The following is a 22,620-nucleotide window of genomic DNA, read 5'->3' on the forward strand; positions in this document are numbered from 1 at the left end:
ATGTGCGGAGCAACGGGCAATTATCGGATGCGGTGGCTGAGATCGGCAGGGTGAATGCCGGGCATTCATCGCAGAGTCCAGTCAGGGTCTAGTCAGGGTCTGTGGTATATCGGGTCATATTTGACTCCATTGGGGGGAGAATGTTGCTTGCATCTGACTTGTGGTCGACGTGAGGGGGAAAAGCAGTGAGAGATGGAAGTTGGGGGGTGATCTTGGCAAGGTCCCCAGTGACTCCGCCTCTATACTCCTATTGCCACTTCAACTTGGACTCTTACTCTCACATCCTACATCCTACATCCTACAATGGTCCAGAATTGAACTGAATGGCTCAGTGGCCTTTCTATTGCCCGATGGGCATGCTCTAGACATGGATATTACAAAAGGAAAATCGTCAACCATCCCAATCAGAAACCCGCTGATTTCACCCTTTTCTTAAACCTTCTGGCCAGCAGTGGCCGCCTTGACATCCTCCTCGGAGCTCATGATCTGCACCTTGATAGCACCAGTCTTGGGGTTGGCAGCTGTCTCAAAGGCCTTGAGAGCATCCTCGAGCGAGAAACGGTGAGTGACGAGCTTGTTCAAATCGATCACTCCATTCTGGACCAGGCGAATGGCTCGGGGCCAAGTGTTGCAGTACCGGTACTGGTACTGGAGGTCGATCTCCTGAGTGCTGAGACGCATGAAGGGAATGGTCATCTCGTTCTTGCCGACACCAATGACAAACACCTTACCACCGAACTTGACACTCCAGATGGCCGAGTTGACACTGCTCTCGACACCAGTGCACTCCAGGGCCAGCTTGGGGCGCAAGGCATCGGGGCCAGAGCCCTTGCCGTCGTTGAGAGCATTGATGATACCCTCGGCACACTGCTCGGCCGACTTGCCAATCTCGACCTTGTATGTGCGCACGCTGGGAACGAGGGACTTGGCGAAGGCCAGACGACCCTCGTCAATATCGGTGATGACGATCGGGCAGGCACCAGCAGCCTGGGCGCTGAGCAGAGAGATCAATCCAATGGGACCAGCACCCGTGATCAACAGAGAGTCACCGAGACGCAGACCGCTGCGCTCGATGGCCGCGAGGGTCACACTGAGAGGCTCGAGAAGGGCACCATCCTCATAGGCCATGTCTCCGATCTTGTGGCACCAAACCGCCGGGTGGTTGACATAGCGGCGGAGCAGACCATCGACGGGGGGAGTGGAGAGGAAAGCGACGTTCTCGCAACCGTTGTAGCGACCGGTCAGGCAGGGCTCGCAGGCGTTACAGATCACGTTGGGCTCGATGGCGACGCGGTCGCCAACCTTGAGGTGTGTGACATCGGGCGCGACAGCCAGAATCTGGCCGGCCGACTCGTGGCCGAGAACGTGGTCGCCCGTGACAATCATGGGGCCGATGCACCCTGCGTGCCAGAAGTGGACATCGGATCTATGTCTTGTTAGCCTTTTTTTCCGGCTCGCGTTCTGCTCCTACTTACCCACAGATTCCGGTGCTGCGCACCTCGACTGTGACCTCTCCAGCCTTCAGACCCTTGCCCGTATTGACCTCCTCGACTGTCGGGGTTGTGTCGGCAATCCAAAGGTCATGCTTGGGGTTGGTGTAAACACCGATGTTAGTTTTGGTGACTGTGGTTGCGGACGACATGGTGAATATGGATATGAAAGAAGAGAAAGATGTACCCTGAAACCCCGGGAACAGGCCTCTTTAATAGCCCAAAAGACCGGGGGGGGGGGGGGGCATGATGTATGCAACCTCCCCACGACCTCCAAGTGGAGTGGAGGGGCCCTGGATTTAACCGCGCGGGGGTCAATTGCTCTCTTTGGCCCCAAGGAGGAAATCCAAGCCCGCTCTGGTGTTTCCGGGCCGAATGGTGATCGGCTCTCGGTTAATTGCTGCTTTTACTTCGGTTTGGACCTTCCTCGGCCCTGAATTTAAAGTGAATAGTTGGATCTCAGTCAAATAAGTAATCTGTAATCCCAGTCGCGAGCATTTTCTGCAGACATCCAATCTCCCTATCACCCGAGAGTGGCAATTCTCCGGCGGAATTGCAGCGTCCTGGTTGATGGAGTTTTGTGGAGAAAAGCCTCGAGGCGTTGGGCCCTTTTTCCGGAGCAAACGGTGCAAATCGAGATGCCTCAGGCGTGTCATACAAGTTATTTGCTAACTAGGCTCACTGTTACTGAGTCTAGGGTGGCTATAAGTAAAGTTCACTCCTACACCAGTTACTACCCTGTTACCGAGGCAGTACGGGGTGCTATCATCCGTGTAGAACACATCACCAGCTGGCCGTACGTGCAACCTCCGTGTAGACTTCATATAGACTCCGCATAGCCCTTAAGTGTCCTCTGATCAAAATGCGTGAAACAGTTGGAAATTGCCGGCAGTCGAAGTAGTGCCACACCGTTACACTGAGTCGGATCATGGCCATTTCCATAAGCCTAATAGGGTAAATATAACAGTGGTCTCATGACCTCGAATTTAAGTTTTTCCGTGGGAGAAAAAGAATATTCCAAGATCCAGTGTCAATATGCGACTCGCAAGATGGTGGTGGCACTGCACACACTCCATGTATATATAGTTGCTCTCTATAACTTTATTGGCTTAGCGGCCAACACCCATTACCAACACCTTAAATTCCAACCAAGCCAATGATATCACTTGTTCCAAGTGGAATGATAATAACCAAGTATAGTATCTCTTTTAGGGCTGTCTAGTTCTAGGGTGGTTCTAGTGGCCTGCAGGTACATAGTACAGTGTCTTGGTACAGCACACACCAGACTCATTCATAGCGACCACTAAACTCACTGAACTCATCTTTTGGAAAATGGACTTATCTACAGATACAAACCCCTTCACCAAATATGAACTAATCTTCATCGAGGATGAAAGCATGGCTTTTTGTTTACTAGGCTGGACTCACGTGACTGAATTCCCTGAAGTTCCCGAGCGACCAAATCCGCAGATTCTGGTTCTGCCGTTGCGCGAGACTTAGGACCATTGGACCATACTGCTTCATTAGCGATTGTTTCTTTCGCTTGTTTCCTCTCGTCCACTCCTTTTCTCCCTTCAAAATGCCTGTCACCCGTGCTGTCCTGCGGCAATCGCAGTTCCTGACCCGGAGAACCGCCGTCAGACATGCCTCATCCACCTCGGAGGCTGCCTCCAAGGCCAGCGAGACTGCTTCCTCAGCAGCTTCCAAGGCCTCAGAGGGTCTCTCCAAGGTCTCTGCTTCCGCTGGTCCTGCCATCTCCAACGCCGCCGTTGCCCTGCGCAAGATCGGTGGTCCCGCCGGCAAGGTCATCTCTTTCGTCGATGGTAAGGAGCCAACCCCGTCTCTGATATGGTGTCTACAAATGGAGTGAATGGAGCGTTAGGCCTGGGTCGTCCCCGGATCAGAAGACCACCTTGGTCCGATTGACCCGACTGGTGTCGTGCCACCCGACCCTCGACTCCAACCTCCTTGTTGACAGACATGATCGGGATCAACTCGAATCTACAATAGTCCAATGAAAAAAGTGCCCAGCTAACTTCTATTAGCCATGATCCCCCCGACTCTCTACTACTCCAAGGTCGGCCTTGAGCTCGGCAAGCTGGTTTTCCGTGGCCAGAACATGGCTCCTCCGTAAGTCGCCCATCGCACGAACACCATGTAACCAACAACCAAGACTAACCCACCACCAGCAACCTTGCCACCTTCCAGTCCTACTTCCAGCCCTTCATCAACAACCCCGCCGCCCTCAAGAACCTCCCCTCGCCCTCGAGCATCCTCGCCCGTATCCGCAACGCCAGCCCCAAGGAGCTTGCCTTTGCTGGTGTCACTGCTGCTGAGGTCATTGGCTTCTTCACTGTTGGTGAGATGATCGGTCGCATGAACTTTGTTGGTTACCGGGGTGAGGTTGCGCACGCGCACTAAGGGGTCTAGAGTCGTCCTTTCCTTATTTCCCTTTGTTACTTTGTATGATAGACGATGGAATATAAACTGTTGTCTGAGATAGAAGCAATTGCCATTGGTGTGACAGCCGTATAAATTCAGTGCTTTGAGCTCTGCCTGTTCGCAAGTAGCTGTGCCTGACTGTGTAAATGCCCCAGTAGATATCTACGCAAAGTATACTCCCTCGCCATTGCTGTTTTTGCGTGTAGACTTGCTTCCTTCTAAGAATGAACTCAGGTCTTTCTCCAAGTTTTTTTTCCAAGTTTTCTCAATACTTAGATCTCTTCTATACCTCTTTGCGCCGGACTCGTTACAGATAATTCAAATCTAAGCACCTGGTTTAACTCCAGCGGCATGTGGATAACTGAGCTGCTCCATTGCATAGCACTCATCCTATTTCTCTATCACTTCTGGATCCTCACACCCCAAGCTGTTCTCATCCTGTTGTGGTTTGAAGTCCAATACATTTACACTCGTTGGGGATGACCTCTGATTGGCTCAGGGTGAAAGCGGCGGACCACTCTTTTTTCTTCGTGAAATATCGCAGTCGACACTTTCAACTCACCACAACATGGATGCATTCAAGCTGTTGACTCGGTCAACCAAATTGAAGCCTGCTGCTTCAAAAGCAGACTCTTCTCGTCTGCCGTCAGCCGGCAAAGCTGCCAACCCGCAGCTTTTCCGCACTGCCGACGCCGACGAGCTCGAGGCTGCCAAGAGCGGCAAAAAAAGAAAGAGAAACTCTGCTCCTCAGCAAGATGAAGATGATGTGCCTGAGCTGGACTTTTTCAGTTCAAACAAACGCCCTGCAACCATTGTGACAGAGACCGCTGCTGCGATCGAGGACAGCGCTGAAAAGGTGTCTGAAGATGTCGCATCTGATGAGGACTCCATGGATGAAGTGCAGCGTCGCACAATCTTGAACTCTCACAAGATTAAGGTGACTGATTTGCGCGACATGGATGAGATTCAGCCCCAGCCAGAATCGGCCAAGGATCTCAAGAAAAAGAAGAAGTCCAAGAGGGAAGAAGCTCCTGTTCTCAGCAAGAAAGAGCAGAAGCGCGCCAGACGTCTGTTCCCCGAGCCTTTGCTTTCTTTCAAGGAGCTTCGGTCCAAATATAAGATTTCCTCGCGCCTCGCAGAGAACGTCGCGGATCAAGGATTTACTGTGCCTACAGAAGTTCAACTCGGTACTCTTCCGTTGCTTCTCGGTGAAGCTTCTGAGCCGGATCTTCTTATTGTGGCCCCGACTGGCAGTGGTAAGACACTGTCATTCTTGATTCCTGTAATCAACAAGATTGTGCGACACCACCACTCCAGCCCCGACGAGCACGGCATTCTGTCGGTGGTTGTGGCGCCTACCAAGGAACTCGCAAGTCAGATTGTCAACGAAGGCCGAAAGTTAGTTTCTGGAACCGGTGTGAAAATCACGCTGATGAGAAAGGGAATGCGCGTCAGCGAAGAAGGCAACGCGGATGTCCTAGAAGAGAGTGATGCGCCATCTGGAACCGACGATGAAGATGCCGACAGTAAGCCATCAAAAGACCAAGCTAATATTCCATTGACCAAGAGTGATATTCTCGTCACCACACCTTTGATGTTGGTCAATGCTCTCTCGGCGAACCGGACCAAAACTATGGCAACCCTGCCTCTAGTGCGGAGCCTCGTCATGGACGAAGCAGATGTTCTCTTGGATCCTCTGTTCCGGGAACAGACATTGGACATCTGGAAAGCATGCACACACCCTGATATGCGAGTTGGATTATGGTCAGCTACGATGGGATCCAACATTGAAGATCTCACCAAGTCGACAATCAAAGAGCGACAAGAAGATCTCGGAATCAAAGCAAGCGAGTCGCATGCTCTACTCCGTCTGGTTGTTGGCTTGAAGGACTCCGCCATCCCCAACATTGACCACAAACTCGTCTACGCAGCAACAGAGCAGGGTAAACTGCTCGGACTCCGCCAACTCCTTCGCCCCACAGCCGCCTCAGCATCAGACATCCGTCTCCGACCCCCCTTCCTCATCTTCACACAAACAATTCCCCGAGCAATCGCCTTACACTCCGAACTCAAATACGACATTCCCGCTGAAGCAGGCGGCTCATCCAGAATCGCAGTCCTCCACTCAGATCTCTCAGACGACCAACGCTCCGAGATCATGCGTGACTTCCGCAAAGGCGAGATCTGGATCCTAGTGACTACCGACCTACTTGCCCGGGGCGTCGACTTCCGCGGCATCAACGGTGTAGTGAATTACGACATTCCAAACTCAGCAGCAGTCTACGTGCACCGCGTCGGCCGGACAGGACGAGCAGGCCGTGAAGGCGGTATCGCAGTGACATACTACACAAAAGAAGATATCCCCTATGTCAAGAGCATCGCCAACATTATCGACGTGAGCGAAAAGCTGCGTGGAGGCGATGGCGATAAATCCATCCAGAAATGGCTGCTTGACGCACTGCCTAACTTGAGCAAGAATAGCAAAAAGGACCTCAAGAGGCATGGAGTTAAGGCGCGGCAGATGCCTCGATTGGACAAGGAGAATGAGGATGGGAAGAGTGCTCGTGGAATGCGGATTAGTACTAAAAGTGGATTTGAGCGGCGCATGGAGAATCGAAAGAAAGGCGCTATTGCTGCTAGCAAGCAGCGGAAGGCTGCTGCTGGTGATGGTAATGTTAGTGATGCTGGTAGTTGGGGTGGATTGGATGATTAGATTGGTGCTGTGTGTTGTTGTGTATAGTATGCTGCTACTGGGTGATATCCCACATCTTGTTCCATATTCAATATCCCGCATGCCTAGTCCGTATATCGTTTGTCTGCTTCATACTCTATACGTCTGCTTCATTTACTATACACTTATTCTGTAGCCTGTTCCATATGCAAGATACTCACAATAATATCGTAAAAAAAAAAAAATCATATCATGGCTATAATCACTGCCGTATATCTCGTTACTGTCCAGTCTTTCCATTCTGTCCCTGCGCCTGTCCCTGACCTTGACCTTGAGGCTGGGACTGTGACTGCGACTGAGGCGGCTCACCAGCAGAAGGTTTTTCCTCAACAATCTTTCTAATCAGTGTAACAGGCACAAAAGCACAATCCAACAATCCCTGCTCCTCCAATATCCCCTCCAACTCATCCCCATCACGATCAAAATAGAGCGCCCATTCACCTTCCTCCTCTTCAACGGCATAAAAGGCTTTCTTCTTTTTATCCAGAGAAATAATTCTCTCCTCTTTATCCCAATCCCATGGTCCAACCAGATGCTCCACACTCGTAGACCGATTCCCGTAGCGCAGCTCATACGTCTCATTATCGGCATAGATCCAATTGAGCAACGGTGGTTCAGTCTGCACATATGTCGGAAGACCATAACCCCGATCTAGATGCTTCGTTTCATCTAGTTCTGGGTATTCAATATAAAAGGCCAGAGCTGTGAAGGCTGGAATGGAGCGTTTGGACGGATTTGAATCTGCAAGGTAGACCTGTAGCTAGTTAGTACTGTTTTGGCTTCGACTGTGTCTGTAGTATGGTAGTATATGTGAAAATATTTCTTACCTTCTCATTCCTAACAACCAAACTCATCCCATTCAACTCGCGATCATCATCCGTATCACCGTCGCATTCGGCTTCGATATTGAACTTGAGCATGCGCCGGTTATCTTCTTTGCGTTGGTTTGCTTTGCGCTGCTCGCTGGACGCGAGGGATATACCCGTCACCGTCGGAATGGCCGTTATAGCCAAGAGTCCGATGACCATTTTCAGGTTCTTGGTGGAGAATGCGCTTGGATAGTGGGGTTGAAGGGAAGGCTGACAGCCGGAGAGTTGGATAGCTGATGTTTTTGCACGAAGGAATGAATTCAGTCGGTGGATGAGTATTATAGGAAACAGCTTAGATTTGGCAGGGCATTAGGCTCGTTGGATATGCATTCCAACCTGAAATTGGGGATCTGGATGTTTCGTGGTTTGTTCTGGTGGCGTTTTGGGTCTGACTTCAGGTCTTCTGACAATTAGCACGGGAAGGACACAATTTTGGGCTTCTAAGACTGACCATGTATGTGCAAGAGACGTCTGATTTATGAGCAGAAGTCATCTTTGGCAGATGTTGGGGAGAGAAGTCGAGAAATTACTACTTCCATGGTCCGTTGAACACCGACGTCATCGCCACGTGATGGGGCTTGATGTTTCTGTTTGGACCTCGAGTTTCTATTGTGATTCTCTCATCATTCGAGACGCTTTTTTTTTTTTTACTTTCCATCGACTGATTACTGTTTTTCGAGAGATATCTTTCAATCAATGCATTGCTAACTCGGATCTACAAATCTTATGCTAATCTATCGTGTATCGTTTATTATTCGTGATGTCGTGTGATCGTGCCAACGACCTGGATCACAACCTGTAAACCCGTTCCTCTATACCTTCTCACTCCATCCCCAGATGGACCACCAACACTTGACGGCCAGAGCGCCTCCATCTGCGCTCTCCCAGTCGTCATATCCAATCTCTTCACCCTCCTCAACCACCGCAAGACCCAACTCACCCATTCGCCTCCGGAATTCCTGAACCTGTGGGAGATACGCATCGCGAAGAGGCATCTCCGTCACGACCCGCGCATCACGTCCATGGCTAAGCCAAGGCGAAATGGTATCAACCAGCAATTTCGGATGACTGGGGGAATATAGCGGGTCAGCCGCGAGAATCACGTCGAATCGCTGCTCCGCCGATGGCAGGGGGGACGGCGTGACTGTCCAGTCAAGCACGCCGGTGGTAACAGTCGCTCCGGTCCGGTTCAGGAGCTCTACGTTCAAGGCGGCGTTGTGGGCGAGATTTGGAACAATCTCCGGCAGGTCAGTTAGGTGGATGCTAGCCGATTTACCCTGGAGAGCGGCAAAGGCCAGTCCGACCAATCCAGTGCCAGCGCCAAGTTCAAGGGCTCGCAGAGATGTCTCCGTCTTGGATGGGGAGGGTTCAGTTGAGACGGCAGGAACCAGCGCCGGTGGTGATTCGAGGAATTTGTGGAGGCGGCGGGCAAGAAGGTAGGATGATACCCAGGTCTTCATGCCGAGGTTGTCGGCCGTGATGGAAGGCTCGTGGAGGGTCAGGGTGTAGTCCTCACCAGAGGAGGCGGGCACATTGAACGTTCGAGACATAGCCGGCATTGCTGTATGAGTCAGTCAGTAAGAGACAACATAGCAGGAAAGTGAAAGGATGCATACCTGTTCGGCCAGACCGCTCACTGAGTCGGGCAGCGGCCGCGTCCCAGATTGCCTCGCGGAGTTCATCGGTCTCGAGCCATGCCAACGGGCTCGAGATAATGGATGTGAGATACCGAGTCACGCCGGCGGGTTGGACGGCAGGGCCCTTGACGACATCAGCGCTGGTGCCGAATGTACGTGGCTGCAAACTCAGGAGAGCCAGCGCTCTCACAAGCTCGGTGCCGGAGGGCTTCTCGTAGAGTTGCGGGAGATCGAGCACTGGCTTATCAGTTCCATTATCTTTTGTGGACCGACTGGCCCGAGAGTGTAGATCGGGGGTACTCACCGTGAAGTGGCTCATCGGTCGAGGCATTGATCATACTGGCGAATTGCTGTGTACCGAGAGAAAATGCAGAGCAAAGAGCAACCCTTCGTCTCGCCTCCGGGGGATCGTGAGCCGCCACGCGGAAAGGAAAAATACAAAATTTCCCAAAGAGGAAAAGCGGGTTTGATGGGTCCGCGGCTCCGTTGTGGCCTTATTTGTGAGGCAGAAATATTCCATTATCACAGACTCAATGCACAAGAGAATAGAAAAGCCAATGAGCACATGTAAAACGAAGAATATAATAGTATCCAAGAAGCAAAAGGGTATATTTGCGATGTGATCAATATCGGAGAACAAAATCGAAGGACTGCGATCACCACACTATCAGGCGGTATTAATTCAATGTCGCCTTGAAACCCTGATACGCCTGTTCAATATCAAATGCAAGTTCTCGCGCTTGATCTTCACCTAATTCCTCGGTGGCTCTCATTTGGTTCAATGCAATTAACCATTGGATAATCTTGCCACGATCCTCAAAGTCTCCATCTGCGACCTTGTTCACGGACTGAATAACTTCGGACAAGAGAGGATGTAATGCATCCTTTGAAACCATGTTAAGTTTCAATGCATCAAGGAAGGTAATGAAATTCTCGGTCGCCGCCAGAATAAGGCTACCCGATGCCCCAGCCGGTCCTGCAGCCGCCGCCATACTAGGAGCAGGCGCACCGTGAGAAGCCTGCTCCACCGTAGCAGGAAGACCAATACGCAGTCGCTCTGTAGCCCTCGGGCATTCCAACTGCAGTATATAGTTTCAGCAATGCCGATGTCGGCAGGAGGGTAAACATGGTACACTCACACTCCATGTTCTCTTGAACGTTTCCAGGTCAACAAACTCCCGCGATACAGTCTCATCTCCAAGACTGGACTTGTATTGTTTCAGTAACCGAGTACATGTCTCTGTGTATTCTGCCTCGGTGACCACGTCCTTGATATATGCCTTCTCAAGACCGTCCAGGGTGACGATGATGCTGTATATTTCGGCTAAGGATTCGTAAAGATCACGCTCAGCTGAGCTAGAAGCTAGTTTGACTTCCTGGACAATTGTCAGTCAGTCTGTCTATCAATGCGGAGACGGGTCCCATACTTCATCTAGGTTGATCGAGGCCGATCGGGCGGGGTTAGGGGTATAGCTGTATGGCGTGGGAGCATACGGAAGTGGGCGCTGGGAATACATGATTTGTCCAACTTCAGAATATCGTCTAGTCGTCAATCGTCAATCGTGAATCGTGAATGTAAGTGTCGCAAGTCCGACTTGCAGCTGGAGCTGTTATCGCCCGAATCAAAGGCGGTGGGGAAGGCGGTGGCGCCGATTTTCTCCCCAAAATTTTTTTGTCCGACGGCCATTTCCAGCACCAAGCAATACTTGCAGACTCTTTTCTGCACACCTCACAATGGCCGGAGCCAAGAAATCTACGAAGAAGTTCGAAAAGAACCATCTTAAGGATGTCATCGAACGCCGCAAGTCCCACGCCAAGGTGAAGCAAAGACACCAATTGAACGACAAGCGCAAAGAAAAAAATGCTACAAAACGCGCCGAAGCCGAGGAGGCCAATGAGATCAGCCCCGAAGAAGCGAAGAAGCAGAATGCTTTCGCCGAAATGAATGTCGACGATTTCTTCGCTGGTGGCTTCGAAATCCCCGAGGAAAAGGGCAAGAAGTCCAAGAAGGATGTCACCCCCAAGATCGGCAAGCGCAAGCGCTCAGAAGACAAGGCGCAGGCCGAGGAGGCTCCCGAGGAGGACGATAATGAAGATGATGCAAGCAGTGTCGACGGATACGACGAACACAAGGAGCAGCTGGAGTCATTGAAAGAAAAGGACCCCGAGTTCTACAAATACCTGAAGGAGAACGATGCCGAACTACTCGACTTCGGCGATCAAGGCGATCTGTCAGAAGTCGATGCCTTGAGTGAAAGTGATGAGCCCGAAGACGAGGAACCCGCGAAGAAGAAGAAGAAGTCAAAGAAGGACGAGGAGGCCGAGCCTGAGAGCACCACCCTCACCATCCAGACCGTTAAGAAGTGGCATCAGTTAATGGAGGAGCAGAACTCGATTCGCGCTATGCGTCAAGTTGTGCTCGCCTTCCGTGCTGCTGCCCACGTGAACGATGCCGATGCCCCAGAGCAAAAGTACACCATCTCCGACAAGAACGTTTACCACCAGGTGCTTGTCACGGCCCTCAACACCGTTCCCAAGGTCCTGGCTCATCACCTTCCCGTCAAAGAGACCGCTGGAGGAAAGATCCGTGTGTCCCTGGACTCGAAAAAGTTCAAGACCCTTACGCCTCTGATCAAGTCTCACACCTCCTCGGTCCACCAGCTTCTGGTCAACCTGTCTGATGCATCCACACTCAAGCTGACCCTCTCGTCGATTGAGCCCATGCTGCCATACCTTCTTCAATTCCGCAAGGTGCTGAAGACACTCGTTAAGACCGTTGTCGGTATCTGGGCTGATGTCTCCACCAACGACGCAACCCGCATTACTGGTTTCCTACTTTTGCGCCGTCTTATGGTTCTTGGAGATGCTGGTATCCGTGAGAGCGTGCTCAAGGCCACCTACGAGGGTGTTGTGAAGGGCAGCCGTAACACGACTGTGCACACACTTGCAGGCGTGAACTTGATGAAGAACTCCGCCGCCGAGATCTGGGGTATTGACCAGAACGTCTCATACACCACCGGATTCTCCTTCATCCGTCAGCTGGCCATGCACTTGCGTTCCAGCATCACCAACACCTCCAAGGAGTCCTACAAGACCATTTACAACTGGCAATACGTGCACTCGCTGGACTTCTGGTCCCGTGTGCTCTCCCAACACTGTGATGGTCTCGTCGAGGCCCAATCCGGCAAGCTGTCCGCTCTGCGTCCTCTCATCTACCCCGTTGTGCAGATCACCCTCGGTGCCATGCGCCTCATTCCTACCGCTCAGTACTTCCCCCTGCGCTTCCAGCTGACCCGCGCCCTGCTTCGTATCTCCCGTGCCACCGGCACCTACATCCCGCTCGCATCCTCACTCCTGGAGGTCCTGACCTCAGCCGAGATGCGCAAGCACCCCAGATCCAGCACTCTTAAGCCCCTGGACTTCAACACAGCCATTCGCGCGCCAAAGTCCTACCTTCGCTCGCGCACCTATCAAGATGGTGTGGGTGAGCAGGTCGCCGAGCTCCTCTCCGAGTTCTTTGTTCTGTGGTCCAAGCACATTGCCTTCCCAGAGTTGTCTGTGCCCGTCGTTGTATCCCTTAAGCGCTGGCTGAAGCAGGTCTCTGCCCGCTCTGGCGGAAACAAGAACGCCAAGATCAATCAGATGATCCTGCTTATCGTGCAAAAGGCTGAGGCCAACGCCCGCTGGATCGAACAGCGCCGTTTGAACGTCTCTTACTCTCCCCGCAACCGCACCGAGGTTGACACTTTCCTGAAGGACGTTGACTGGGAAACTACACCCATCGGCGCCTTCGTCAAGATACAGCGCAAGCTTCGTGAGGAGCGCGCTGCTGTTCTCGAAGAGGGTCGTCGCGAAGAGGAGAAGCGGAGAGAGGAGGCCAAGAAGAACGGTGGCGATGATGAGGTGATGGGTGGTGTTGGCAGCGATTCCGGCAGCGAAGATGAGGACGAAGAGGAATTGGAAAGCGAGGAGGAGCTTGAGATCGAGGGCGAAGATGAAAGTGAAGACGAGATGGAGATGGAGGACGAGTAGACTCCTGATGTTTTTTTTGTATATCTCCTTGTCGCAAACGATTTATTGCATATGTCGACTTTAGTCACCAGGATACAGTCCGGGTAGTAACTCAATCCTACAAAAGAATTACTTTTCTCACTTCATTGATATCGTATCTCATAAATCTATCTAACACTCTAAAAAAAAGGGTATCAAATGCAAAAAAAGCAACTAAACAGACCCAATAGGGCCACCAGTAGCTCTCTCCCTCCTCAAAACAGCGTCTTCTTCTTCAGCCCAAGCCAAAGACTCACTGGGCAACATAATGGCCTTATCAATAGCAACAGGCAAACCGCGATGTCGTCCTCTCAAAGCAACAGCAGCAAGAATCAACTTGCTAATCGGATGCCACGCCCCGCAGAAGGAATAGTTCTTGCCAGGGAACCCAAGACTAACACCGACACAACCATAAGCAGAAACAACCTCGAAAATGATATTGAACGTCGAGAATGCCACAGGGTTGTCGGTATAATGATCCGACTCGGCAATTGCGATGAAGAATACAGCCAATGCTATCCACCAGAGGTCATGGCTGAGCTGGGATCGGATTTGCTGGTGCACGAAGTATCCACGCGATGTCTCGGATAGGCCAGGGCGTCCGAGTCGATGTCTGATGAGGTCCATTACTATGTTGCTGCGGCTTGTGTTGGCGGGTGTTTCAGGGGTATCGTCGTGGGCGTATATTCCCAGGGAGCGTTCCTCGTAGACATTTGTGTTTCTGGTGAGTGTTAGATTGAAGATGGATATGAGAGGGGTTAGATAGACCTACCGCATTGTCAGGGTTACTGGGTACGCTGACACGTACATCATGAGGACTGTTCTTGTCAGTATGATGGTTCATTCCGGGTTAAATGCGTGGAGAAACTCACCATAAAGAACCAGGAGGCCTTGACGGAGATTGGCAATGGTCACGACGTAGAATCCACCGGCGCGGACAGCTATAACGGTGATAGGTTAGTTAGCAGACTCAAATAAGTTAATGATGGACTGGACATACCCAGAGCCTGGAACAGTCCGTCCAATATGCGATATTCTGTTGGAAGAATCTCGATATCTTTGTTTCCAATGGATAGCAGCTCAAATGCGGCCCAGTCAATGCCGTTCAAGATGATAATTGTACCAAGTAGATACCAAGTGTGTCGAGCAGGGAAAAGATTTGTGTAAACCTGCTTTACCGTTAGTGTCCACATAACAAATCACAGCACATGTTGCCTTACCCTCCGAGGATGCTTCAAGATGAAATCAAGAGTGATTCGCCATGACTGCCATCGAGGCCGATCTGGCAGCATCATCCTCATAGTCCAAATTATGAAGCGCAAAAAGCAGGGGTAAAGCGTGTTTCCAGCGAGAATCAACATGCCCATTGTCAGCAACGGGTAGGCACTGGAAGGAGTCAGATATATTGATCATGAGTTTGGGAAAGGTGACACATACTTCAACTGCAAAGCTGTCATATTTGCATCCAGCAAAGACATGCCACTGTTAACAAAAGCAGATACAGCAAAGAACGAGCCGGTCCAAAATGGCGAAAGACCATTCGAGCGCGTCACATCGGGGTGATTCACTTCTAGCCAGACACCCATACCAATCATTCCAAACAGAATAAACAAGATGAAGTAGAGAAATACAATGACCGACAAAAACGATACTGCTTTGTACTCCACTCCGCCTAGTTCATCGCGCTCAGCTGCAGTGAGGTCGTGGAACTGGGAGTTCCGGGATACAACACCCTTCGAGGCCATGAATTTCTGCGTCCCACGGATGATACTTTTGAAGCCTGACACTGAATCCTCGGCGGATGAGAGTTGATTTGGCACTGCATCGCGGGGATGGTTGTGCAGGTCTGGTCTGGCGCCGATGCCTGCCATTGGGAAGACTCGATGATGATGTCTGTGGGGTCTTCCTCCGATAGTGACTTGGTCTTCATCTATCCAAGGGTCGTCATGGTATGATGATTCACCTGGTGTAGTGGTGGTGGCTGTCACGGATGTCTTGGTGCGTTGCTGGAGCCCTTGGCCCGCAGCATTAGGAAGTTCGCTATCTGCACTTCCACTTCCCTGGTTGATTTCTCCATCCCCGGGTTGCAACTCAAAGACAGACTGCTGACGTGAAGTCCGTTCCCTTTCACGTTCCTCTGAAACACCCTTGAATTTTGCCTGGAATCCGTTTCTGCGGATGAGTAGGACGGTCAATGAGATCAAGATTGCATGACCTAGCATGAGCAGTACGAACAAGACTGCTTGTTGAAAACTGTTGAGAATTGATAGATCCACCTATCGGCATATCAGTTGCTGGTCAGTGATGACAGTGGAAGGGGGGAAAACATACTGTGTTCAAGCCAGCTCCAGTCATAGCACTGACACACATGAATAGTGAATCAGTATATGCCACGCTCCGCCATGGTGTCGCGGTCAAATAGAATATGACACTGGCTATGATGTTTGTAGCAATAAAATACACATAGTGTAGCGTCAAGAAATTCACAGGGGGTAGGACTGCCATGACAGCTTGTCCAATTCGTCCTCTCCATTTGAGGGCTGTGCGAAACATGTTAGTTTCAGACTTGACGAAGTTATCAACATAAACGTACGGATAAGTATAGCCTGAAGCCTCATTTCACCTCGGATAAGCAGAACCTAACCAAGTTGGGAAGTACGAAAAATGTTGTCGTTGATGTAAGTTAACTTATAGTCGACCCGCGGTTGCCGCGAAGGTAAACTTAGAATGGCGCACACCACTAATGGTTCCAGGAGTTTTCGAACATATCAAAGGTCGAAAAAGTCATTATTGAACGTGAACAGTAGTGAATCGTGGCGAACAGTGGAGAGGGCAAGGTGAGAAGCTCGGCTGAACGCTATACCGGCTTGGAGTGGGAAGAATTTTCTTTCAGGGTCACGGGCCACCACGTCAGACCGAGGAGTATGAAGAATCAAGGCAACAAAATCAATGCAAATGCACAATATCTTGCATGAGATATATGAGAACAAAAGAACAAAAGAAGACAAAACTCCGAGAAAAAAAAAAAGAAAAAACGCCGGGGAAAATACGGTGAAGACAATCTCAGTCTTGGCGGTTAGGGCTTGAACGTGTATACTTCTGATGCTGCATTTTTATACTCTCTCCTCTCGAAGCCAATGTCCACTCTTTCCACCCTGCTTCTCAAGCAATCGAACAGCTTCAATGACCATTCCTTTATCAACAGCCTTGAGCATATCATAAACCGTTAAAGCAGCCCCCATAGTAGCAGTCATAGCTTCCATCTCTACACCAGTTCTACCAAAACAACTAACAGTTGCAATGACCTTCATAGAGCCATAGCCATGATTCTCCGGGTCATGTAATTCAACACTGACCTCCACTCCGGTAATTCCAATGCCGGGGTGGCACAGTGGGACAATGTCCGGTGTGCGCTTAGCAGCCATAATGCCGGCGATCCGGGCGACGCTGAATACGTCGCCTTTGTGTGTTTGGCCTTTGCGCAAAATTGCCCATGGTCGGTCGTTGGAGAAGGTGACTGTGCATGCCGCTGTAGCGAGGCGTTTGGTTTCTGGTTTGGAAGTGATTTGGGTCATGTGGACGGTTTTCGAGGGGGTGAGATGCGGGAGGTCTGCGTCAGAGATTGTTGGGAGGGATGGAGATGGGCGAGAGGTATTTTGATTCTCGTCTTTGGGGTCGGTTGTAGAGCGCCCACTATGGTAAAGGCGGGTTTGGGGGGATTTGAGCGGATTTGATAGCATGTGGACTGGGATATTTAACCAAGGGGAACCAGTCCTAGCTGTCAAATAGTAGACTGAGCCTTGTTTCGGTTTAGGGTCTAGTACATCTATCAGCCGGTGATTCGAGAAATGGTATCCGAAATTCATAAATCGCATATGTACATGGTATCAAATTTGCCAGATTTAGTAGAAAAGAAATGCCCATCCAGTGGGTGAGCTACAAGTCATAAAACGTTTTCAATCATGAGAAAAGAAGATATCTACCCACCAATCAAGATCATAGGACGGTTTTTCATGTCCTTCAGTTGCTCCATGCCGGCATGTTTCGCCTTCTTGCGCTTCACAGCCATGCCGATGATATCGAGAATCTCACGCTCTCGCTCATTGACCAAGGCTCCTTCATCGCTGAGACGGGATGCAGTTTGGACCGTTTCCAGTAGTTGCAAGTCGTGCATCGCATCCAAGTCAATCGGATTTCCGCCATTCTCTTTGCGAATGATATCCCGCAGGGACACCTCGGAGTTGCCAAATAGGCAGACTTTGAGGTTACCGTCACTCGTGATGCGGAGTCGATTGCAAGTACCACAGAAGTTATGTGTCATGCTCGTAATGAAACCAACACGTCCCTCGAATCCAGGCACACGGTATGTCTTACTCGTGTCATTCTTATGATCTGCCACCTTTTCAAAGGTAGGATACTTCGATCGAATGAGAGTCAGCATCTCCTGGTAGGGCAACATTTTGCCCTGGTTCCACTTGTTCCCGTCGAAAGGCATGTACTCGATGAACCGCACTTCGATGGGCTTCTCACGGCCCAGCTCCACGAACGAGAGAATCTCACGGTCGTTCATACCCCTCATGACCACGCAGTTGATCTTCAGCTTGATACCCGCTCCGACCTTATTCATTTCCAGAATACGATCAATGCTCTTCATCACTGCGTCAAACCCCTTGCGTCGCGTCATGATCTGGAACTGGAATGGGTCCAGTGTGTCAAGGCTCAAATTGACTCCCGTCAGTCCAGCCTCAACCATAGGATCCAGCTTCCGGTGCAATGAGATTCCATTGGTTGTGATACATAGTTCCTGAAGACCATTCTGCCGTAATTTGCCAATGTCCTGCATCAAGGGTACAATATCCTTTCGGACCGTTGGCTCTCCACCCGTTAACCGAATCTTGGTCACGCCTTGTGAAACGAACAGCGAGGATAGATAGAGGATCTCTGGGGATGTGAGGAGCTTGGCAGAGGGTGACAGGTCTATGCCCTCCTCCGGCATGCAGTATAAACACCGAAGGTTGCAGCGTTCCGTAACGCTAATGCGAAGATAGTCATGCTGGCGATTAAAGGTATCGGTCAGAAATTCGGAAAATGGCTTCGCAGTTTTGAGCGTTGATAAGCGCGGGGCTTTGGAGTGTGGGGTGAATTCAGTTGCGAGAGTGGCGTTGGGTCTTGTGGCGGTGCTCTGAAGTCGAGTCATCGCCTTGGCCGGGGCCCAGGGACCTCTAGGGCTCAAGATCTGCTTGCACAGAGCCATCATCGTTCAGGAGGTGTAAAGCGACATGGTGAGCCAAATATATGGCAGAGTAAGAATGCGAGGGGTCCGCATGGACATTCCTGCTCGCGTTTGAGGGCGGCGGACTCCGCGCTGAGTCACGCTATCTCGGTGGCTTATCAATTTCCGCGGACTGCGAACTGTGAACTTCCCTTTTGATTTGCTGTCACAATGGAGACGCTTAACTACGGATACGATTGTTGCCCAGGTGTTGTCGGAGCTCTGCTTGATATGTCTGTCACCTGATATCTCTATACTGCGAGCAGTTTTTGTACTCGTTTCACCAGGCTCTGCTCAAACTGCTCCACCCCGTTCTTCTGCTCGCTCATTTTGCCTTGTTTGATCACATACACCGAGCGACGTCGCTGGGTCTCTCTTGTCTCTTCCTCGTCCAGCCCTTCAAAGTCTTCATCAAGCTTGTGCTCTGTATCACGCTTACCCTCGATCACGGAGCGCATCAGGAAACGATCGTGGGAAATTAAGAGAACAGCACCATTGAAAGAAGAGAGCGCCGTAGCCAATGCAGTCACAGTATGGAAATCCAGATGAGTGGTGATTTCATCGAGAATGAGGAGCTGCGGTGCGCTCCAGACAATTCGTGCCAATGCAAGTCGAACCTGGATTCTGGTTAGCTTATACAAAGAAGACTCTAGGATTTCACTTACGAGCTGTCCGCCCGATAGCTTGCAGACAGGCACATCGGATGCAATTCGACCTGCTAACCCCATTGAAGAAAGCAGACCTCTGACCGTACCCTCATTCATGGAGCCCTCTGTCTCGGCCATTAACAAGCTCAGCGCAGTCAGACCAGGCTGGCATCGCCCAAGCTCTTGCAAGTCTTCCACAGAGTGTTGACTATAATAACCCACTTTTAACCGCGAATGAGTCGACACCTTGCCCTTAGAAGGAGTATTTTGACCCGTCAAGATGCGGACCAGGGTTGTTTTCCCTGATCCATTCAGTCCCATGATTCCAACTCGATCACCCAAGTGGACGACCAGATTCACATCGTCCAAGATGATGCGGTCGGTCTTCTTGTACTGAAACACAATGCCCTCGAGCGAAACCAATGGACCAGGAAACCGCAGCTCGGTTGCATCAGGCAAACTCATGGTCGCACCTTTTTCGTCCACGGGAACATCGATCTCAGCTCGACGGGTGAAATGATAACCCACCAGATCACGGTTTAGCTTGAACCGCCCACCGTTCGCACTGACTTGCAACCCCATCCGATCATCAACCTTTTTTTGCCGCGACTTAGCCTGCCGCAGCTTATTCTCATCATTGGTCTTCTTCCCAATCTTCATATTCTCCCGAATACTAGATTCTATATGAGCAATCTGCCGCTCCTGCGCCTCCTTCATACGACCGAGATGGAGCTTCTGCTCCTCATGGTCCTGCTCATAAGCCGACAAATTTCCTCGGAAATAAGTCAACTTCTGATCCCGAAGAATGACAATCTCTTCACAGACCGCATTAATGAAATCGCGGTCATGAGAAACCAATATGATAGTTGTCTCTGACGTGTCTCGTAGCTGTTTCAGGTAATTCTCTAGCCAGACCACACCGAGCAGATCCAAGAAATTGGTTGGCTCGTCTAGGATCATGATGTCGGGATCTTGCACCAGGACGCTGGCTAGCATGCATCGCATCCGCCAGCCACCAGAAAGAGTGGAAATTTTCTTTCCAAACCCATCTTCTTTAAAACCGAGGCCGAGGAGAACTCGTCGGGCTTGATGTTCCATGTCGGAAAGCTTCATCTGAATGCATGTGAGTGGGAATGATAGATATATCTGTGCAAGCACTTACATCCTCAAGTTGAGACTGCAGAGTCTGTAATGTCTCAACGGCATCTTGGGTATCTGATGCGACTGTCTCTGCTTCAATGGCGTCTACATTTTGTGCGAGCCTGGTGATGTCAGTTGTAATCATACAAATGATCATTGCGCATCTCACAAATCCGATGTGGTCTCAAGTTTAACCTCGGCGGCCTTGAGATCCTTTCTCGCCTGGAGACCACGGGCACCACTCTTCAAGCTTGCATTCTTATGAGCCAGGAAAAGATGTCTCTCGGCTCTCTGGTGTCGAATCTTGCGAATGGCTCGCACGGGTTCCATTGGATCGTCTGTCTCGAAGCTTTTCGAGAGGTCTATTCCCACGGTCAATTATATGAAGTGCAAATATATTGAGATACTTACGATCAGCCATTCGAGCAGCCTCATTCCGATGCTCGTTACTGCCAAGCACAGACTCCAAAACAGTCTTGTCCTGCTTTGAAGCTGTCGCTGTATCAAGCTCAGGATCCTGATCTTCCGTCTGCTGCAGGATCGCCATTCGAGTGGCATGTGGAATACCAGGGATAAGTTTCTCGGCCATGGCCCGAAGAAGAGCTGCATATATCAATACGGGTATTTGGAAGCAAAAGCGCAGGATTCAGTATCACACTTACTAGACTTCCCAGTCCCATTTCGTCCAAGTAACCCATAATGAATCCCGGCCTTCAATCTTAAATGGGCATCTGAGATCAACTCTCGTCCCGCAGCCTTGGCTTTAGATTTACCCTTGACCTTAGACTTGGATGCATCTTCCGTCGAATCAGCCGCAGAGGAAGTGACCACGATGTTCAACCCATCCACGTCGATCTGGCACAAGTTGACATGTTAATGATTAGATCAATCAATCTACCCAGTGCGTCCTACCTCCTTCGAAGGATTCTCATCCAGTAGATGAAACCGTGTCTGTTTGCATGTTGCAAGGATAGCTGTGGAATCCATCGCTTCGAATGCCAAGACAAGGTATTTGTGTTGGATGTTATCGCCCAGGATCTGTCAAGAGGCAAGTTCCTTGAGAATCTCAGGAGTGCAGCATCAGGTCTTTAAAATATGCTAACCACAGCCCCTTGCAACATCGACCAAACCACGGACTGTTTTGAGTCATGGAAATCCAAACTGGGTCAATGGGATCTCAACTCGGATGGGCGGGGTCCGAAAGGGGAAATAGTTTATGCCTGAGGCTTGCGTTACCATTCCTTGCTTGGCGATTGAGCGGGGAGAACCGCGCGCTTCACAGTTGCACTTCCATTGTCTTCCTATATCGTCATTGTATGTGGCTATGAGTCACTGTCTTGGCCTTGGTCATGACTTGGTTTAGAGTTGTGGCAAAGACTGAGCAGGAATATCTTCTGAGTAAACATATATACCACTGCATTGTAGTGAAAATGGCCATTGAAACACAAGACACTCTATTACACAACATGTATGCATAAATAACGAACAATGATTACCACTTGGATTCGCCTCAAATGTATGTCATCGAGAAAGAATTTGGATATGGTTCTGGGCCATATGACAGACGGTCAAATTCGACAAGTAACGTTGAACGTTGAAATTATCATGTGGAATCTTAACGCTATGAGATCATCCACCGCTGTCCACCGGGGGCAACGGTCTAGAAAGTTCCCTGAGAAAGTTAAACTCACCGAAGCCGTTGCCTTGTTAGATCTCAACATTCAAATTGTGAGCAGACACGTGGAAATATGCTCAGTCGCTCCACATTGTACAAGTTATGCCCGGAGAAGACCATATCAAGTCCCAAGCCGGAGAAAAATCCAGATCAACAGTGGAGCTAAGCGAAAAACCCAAGCTTTGTCAACGATTCGGCGTAATCTAGATCTCGACCTTAATCCTCGATCTACCCACAACATCTAGATCGAAGGGTTCGAGAGTCTGGAACACACCCACTGGCTTGGAAACACGGGTCTACAAGGACTCGTCAGATAACCAAAGAAGTAGAAGAGATAGAGTCTGGGGACATGGGTGATCAGGGAAAATGGCGGGTCTTAAAATGAGGGAGTCGTCAGACAACCAGACTATGGACATGGGAAAAATTCGATCTAGACCAATGCCACTAGATGCATTTGCAGGACACCGCAAATATTACAATGTGGATAAAACCAAGCGCACGGAGAGCAGAGATCAATGGTAACAGTCCCCAGTGGACGCGTGAAGTCAGTCTGATAAATATCAGCACATGGAGATTGCGAAGAATTGCCGGGGGTGCGAGCCGAAGCCCTAACCATTGTTCACCGATTTTCGGTCTGGACGCCCGGGTCAGGAACAGGAACACAGTC

The 22,620-nt window shown here is 50.4% G+C and overlaps 11 protein-coding genes across 11 annotated transcripts; 3 read left to right on the forward strand and 8 right to left on the reverse strand.

Moving 5' to 3' along the window:
- Positions 1-432: 432 nt before the first annotated feature.
- Positions 433-1,642, reverse strand: N7511_008605 (NAD(P)-dependent alcohol dehydrogenase; the record flags this gene model as incomplete). The annotated part of the gene is made up of 2 exons (XM_057130982.1): positions 433-1,426; positions 1,476-1,642. The coding sequence occupies 2 exons, from the start codon at positions 1,640-1,642 to the stop codon at positions 433-435; spliced, it is 1,161 nt and encodes a 386-aa protein (XP_056978970.1).
- A 1,427-nt stretch (positions 1,643-3,069) lies between these two features.
- N7511_008606 (F1F0 ATP synthase subunit g) lies at positions 3,070-3,911 on the forward strand (the record flags this gene model as incomplete). The annotated part of the gene is made up of 3 exons (XM_057130983.1): positions 3,070-3,313; positions 3,536-3,620; positions 3,680-3,911. The coding sequence occupies 3 exons, from the start codon at positions 3,070-3,072 to the stop codon at positions 3,909-3,911; spliced, it is 561 nt and encodes a 186-aa protein (XP_056978971.1).
- A 589-nt stretch (positions 3,912-4,500) lies between these two features.
- On the forward strand, positions 4,501-6,645 carry rok1 (RNA-dependent ATPase ROK1; the record flags this gene model as incomplete). The annotated part of the gene is made up of 1 exon (XM_057130984.1): positions 4,501-6,645. One exon carries the CDS (start codon positions 4,501-4,503, stop codon positions 6,643-6,645), a length of 2,145 nt encoding a protein of 714 aa, XP_056978972.1.
- Positions 6,646-6,883: 238 nt separating this feature from the next.
- Positions 6,884-7,691, reverse strand: N7511_008608 (uncharacterized protein; the record flags this gene model as incomplete). The annotated part of the gene is made up of 2 exons (XM_057130985.1): positions 6,884-7,417; positions 7,491-7,691. 2 exons carry the CDS (start codon positions 7,689-7,691, stop codon positions 6,884-6,886), a joined length of 735 nt encoding a protein of 244 aa, XP_056978973.1.
- Positions 7,692-8,344: 653 nt separating this feature from the next.
- On the reverse strand, positions 8,345-9,507 carry N7511_008609 (S-adenosylmethionine-dependent methyltransferase; the record flags this gene model as incomplete). Its single annotated transcript, XM_057130986.1, has 3 exons — positions 8,345-9,093; positions 9,149-9,406; positions 9,474-9,507. 3 exons carry the CDS (start codon positions 9,505-9,507, stop codon positions 8,345-8,347), a joined length of 1,041 nt encoding a protein of 346 aa, XP_056978974.1.
- Positions 9,508-9,846: 339 nt separating this feature from the next.
- On the reverse strand, positions 9,847-10,686 carry N7511_008610 (ESCRT-I subunit protein VPS28; the record flags this gene model as incomplete). The annotated part of the gene is made up of 3 exons (XM_057130987.1): positions 9,847-10,248; positions 10,309-10,545; positions 10,597-10,686. The coding sequence occupies 3 exons, from the start codon at positions 10,684-10,686 to the stop codon at positions 9,847-9,849; spliced, it is 729 nt and encodes a 242-aa protein (XP_056978975.1).
- A 217-nt stretch (positions 10,687-10,903) lies between these two features.
- On the forward strand, positions 10,904-13,201 carry N7511_008611 (mRNA-binding ribosome synthesis protein NOC2; the record flags this gene model as incomplete). Its single annotated transcript, XM_057130988.1, has 1 exon — positions 10,904-13,201. The coding sequence occupies one exon, from the start codon at positions 10,904-10,906 to the stop codon at positions 13,199-13,201; it is 2,298 nt and encodes a 765-aa protein (XP_056978976.1).
- A 192-nt stretch (positions 13,202-13,393) lies between these two features.
- On the reverse strand, positions 13,394-15,837 carry N7511_008612 (uncharacterized protein; the record flags this gene model as incomplete). The annotated part of the gene is made up of 8 exons (XM_057130989.1): positions 13,394-13,940; positions 13,992-14,037; positions 14,092-14,160; positions 14,220-14,388; positions 14,440-14,605; positions 14,657-15,495; positions 15,551-15,759; positions 15,813-15,837. 8 exons carry the CDS (start codon positions 15,835-15,837, stop codon positions 13,394-13,396), a joined length of 2,070 nt encoding a protein of 689 aa, XP_056978977.1.
- Positions 15,838-16,332: 495 nt separating this feature from the next.
- N7511_008613 (cyclic pyranopterin monophosphate synthase MoaC) lies at positions 16,333-16,959 on the reverse strand (the record flags this gene model as incomplete). The annotated part of the gene is made up of 1 exon (XM_057130990.1): positions 16,333-16,959. One exon carries the CDS (start codon positions 16,957-16,959, stop codon positions 16,333-16,335), a length of 627 nt encoding a protein of 208 aa, XP_056978978.1.
- Positions 16,960-17,198: 239 nt separating this feature from the next.
- N7511_008614 (uncharacterized protein) lies at positions 17,199-18,476 on the reverse strand (the record flags this gene model as incomplete). Its single annotated transcript, XM_057130991.1, has 1 exon — positions 17,199-18,476. One exon carries the CDS (start codon positions 18,474-18,476, stop codon positions 17,199-17,201), a length of 1,278 nt encoding a protein of 425 aa, XP_056978979.1.
- A 266-nt stretch (positions 18,477-18,742) lies between these two features.
- On the reverse strand, positions 18,743-21,265 carry N7511_008615 (ABC-F family ATP-binding cassette domain-containing protein; the record flags this gene model as incomplete). The annotated part of the gene is made up of 7 exons (XM_057130992.1): positions 18,743-19,108; positions 19,157-20,251; positions 20,301-20,400; positions 20,448-20,640; positions 20,690-20,881; positions 20,941-21,133; positions 21,191-21,265. 7 exons carry the CDS (start codon positions 21,263-21,265, stop codon positions 18,743-18,745), a joined length of 2,214 nt encoding a protein of 737 aa, XP_056978980.1.
- Positions 21,266-22,620: the final 1,355 nt, after the last annotated feature.

Source organism: Penicillium nucicola (genome assembly GCF_028828085.1).
Source record: "Penicillium nucicola strain IBT 29836 chromosome Unknown utg000010l, whole genome shotgun sequence".
Lineage (NCBI taxonomy): Eukaryota > Fungi > Ascomycota > Eurotiomycetes > Eurotiales > Aspergillaceae > Penicillium > Penicillium nucicola.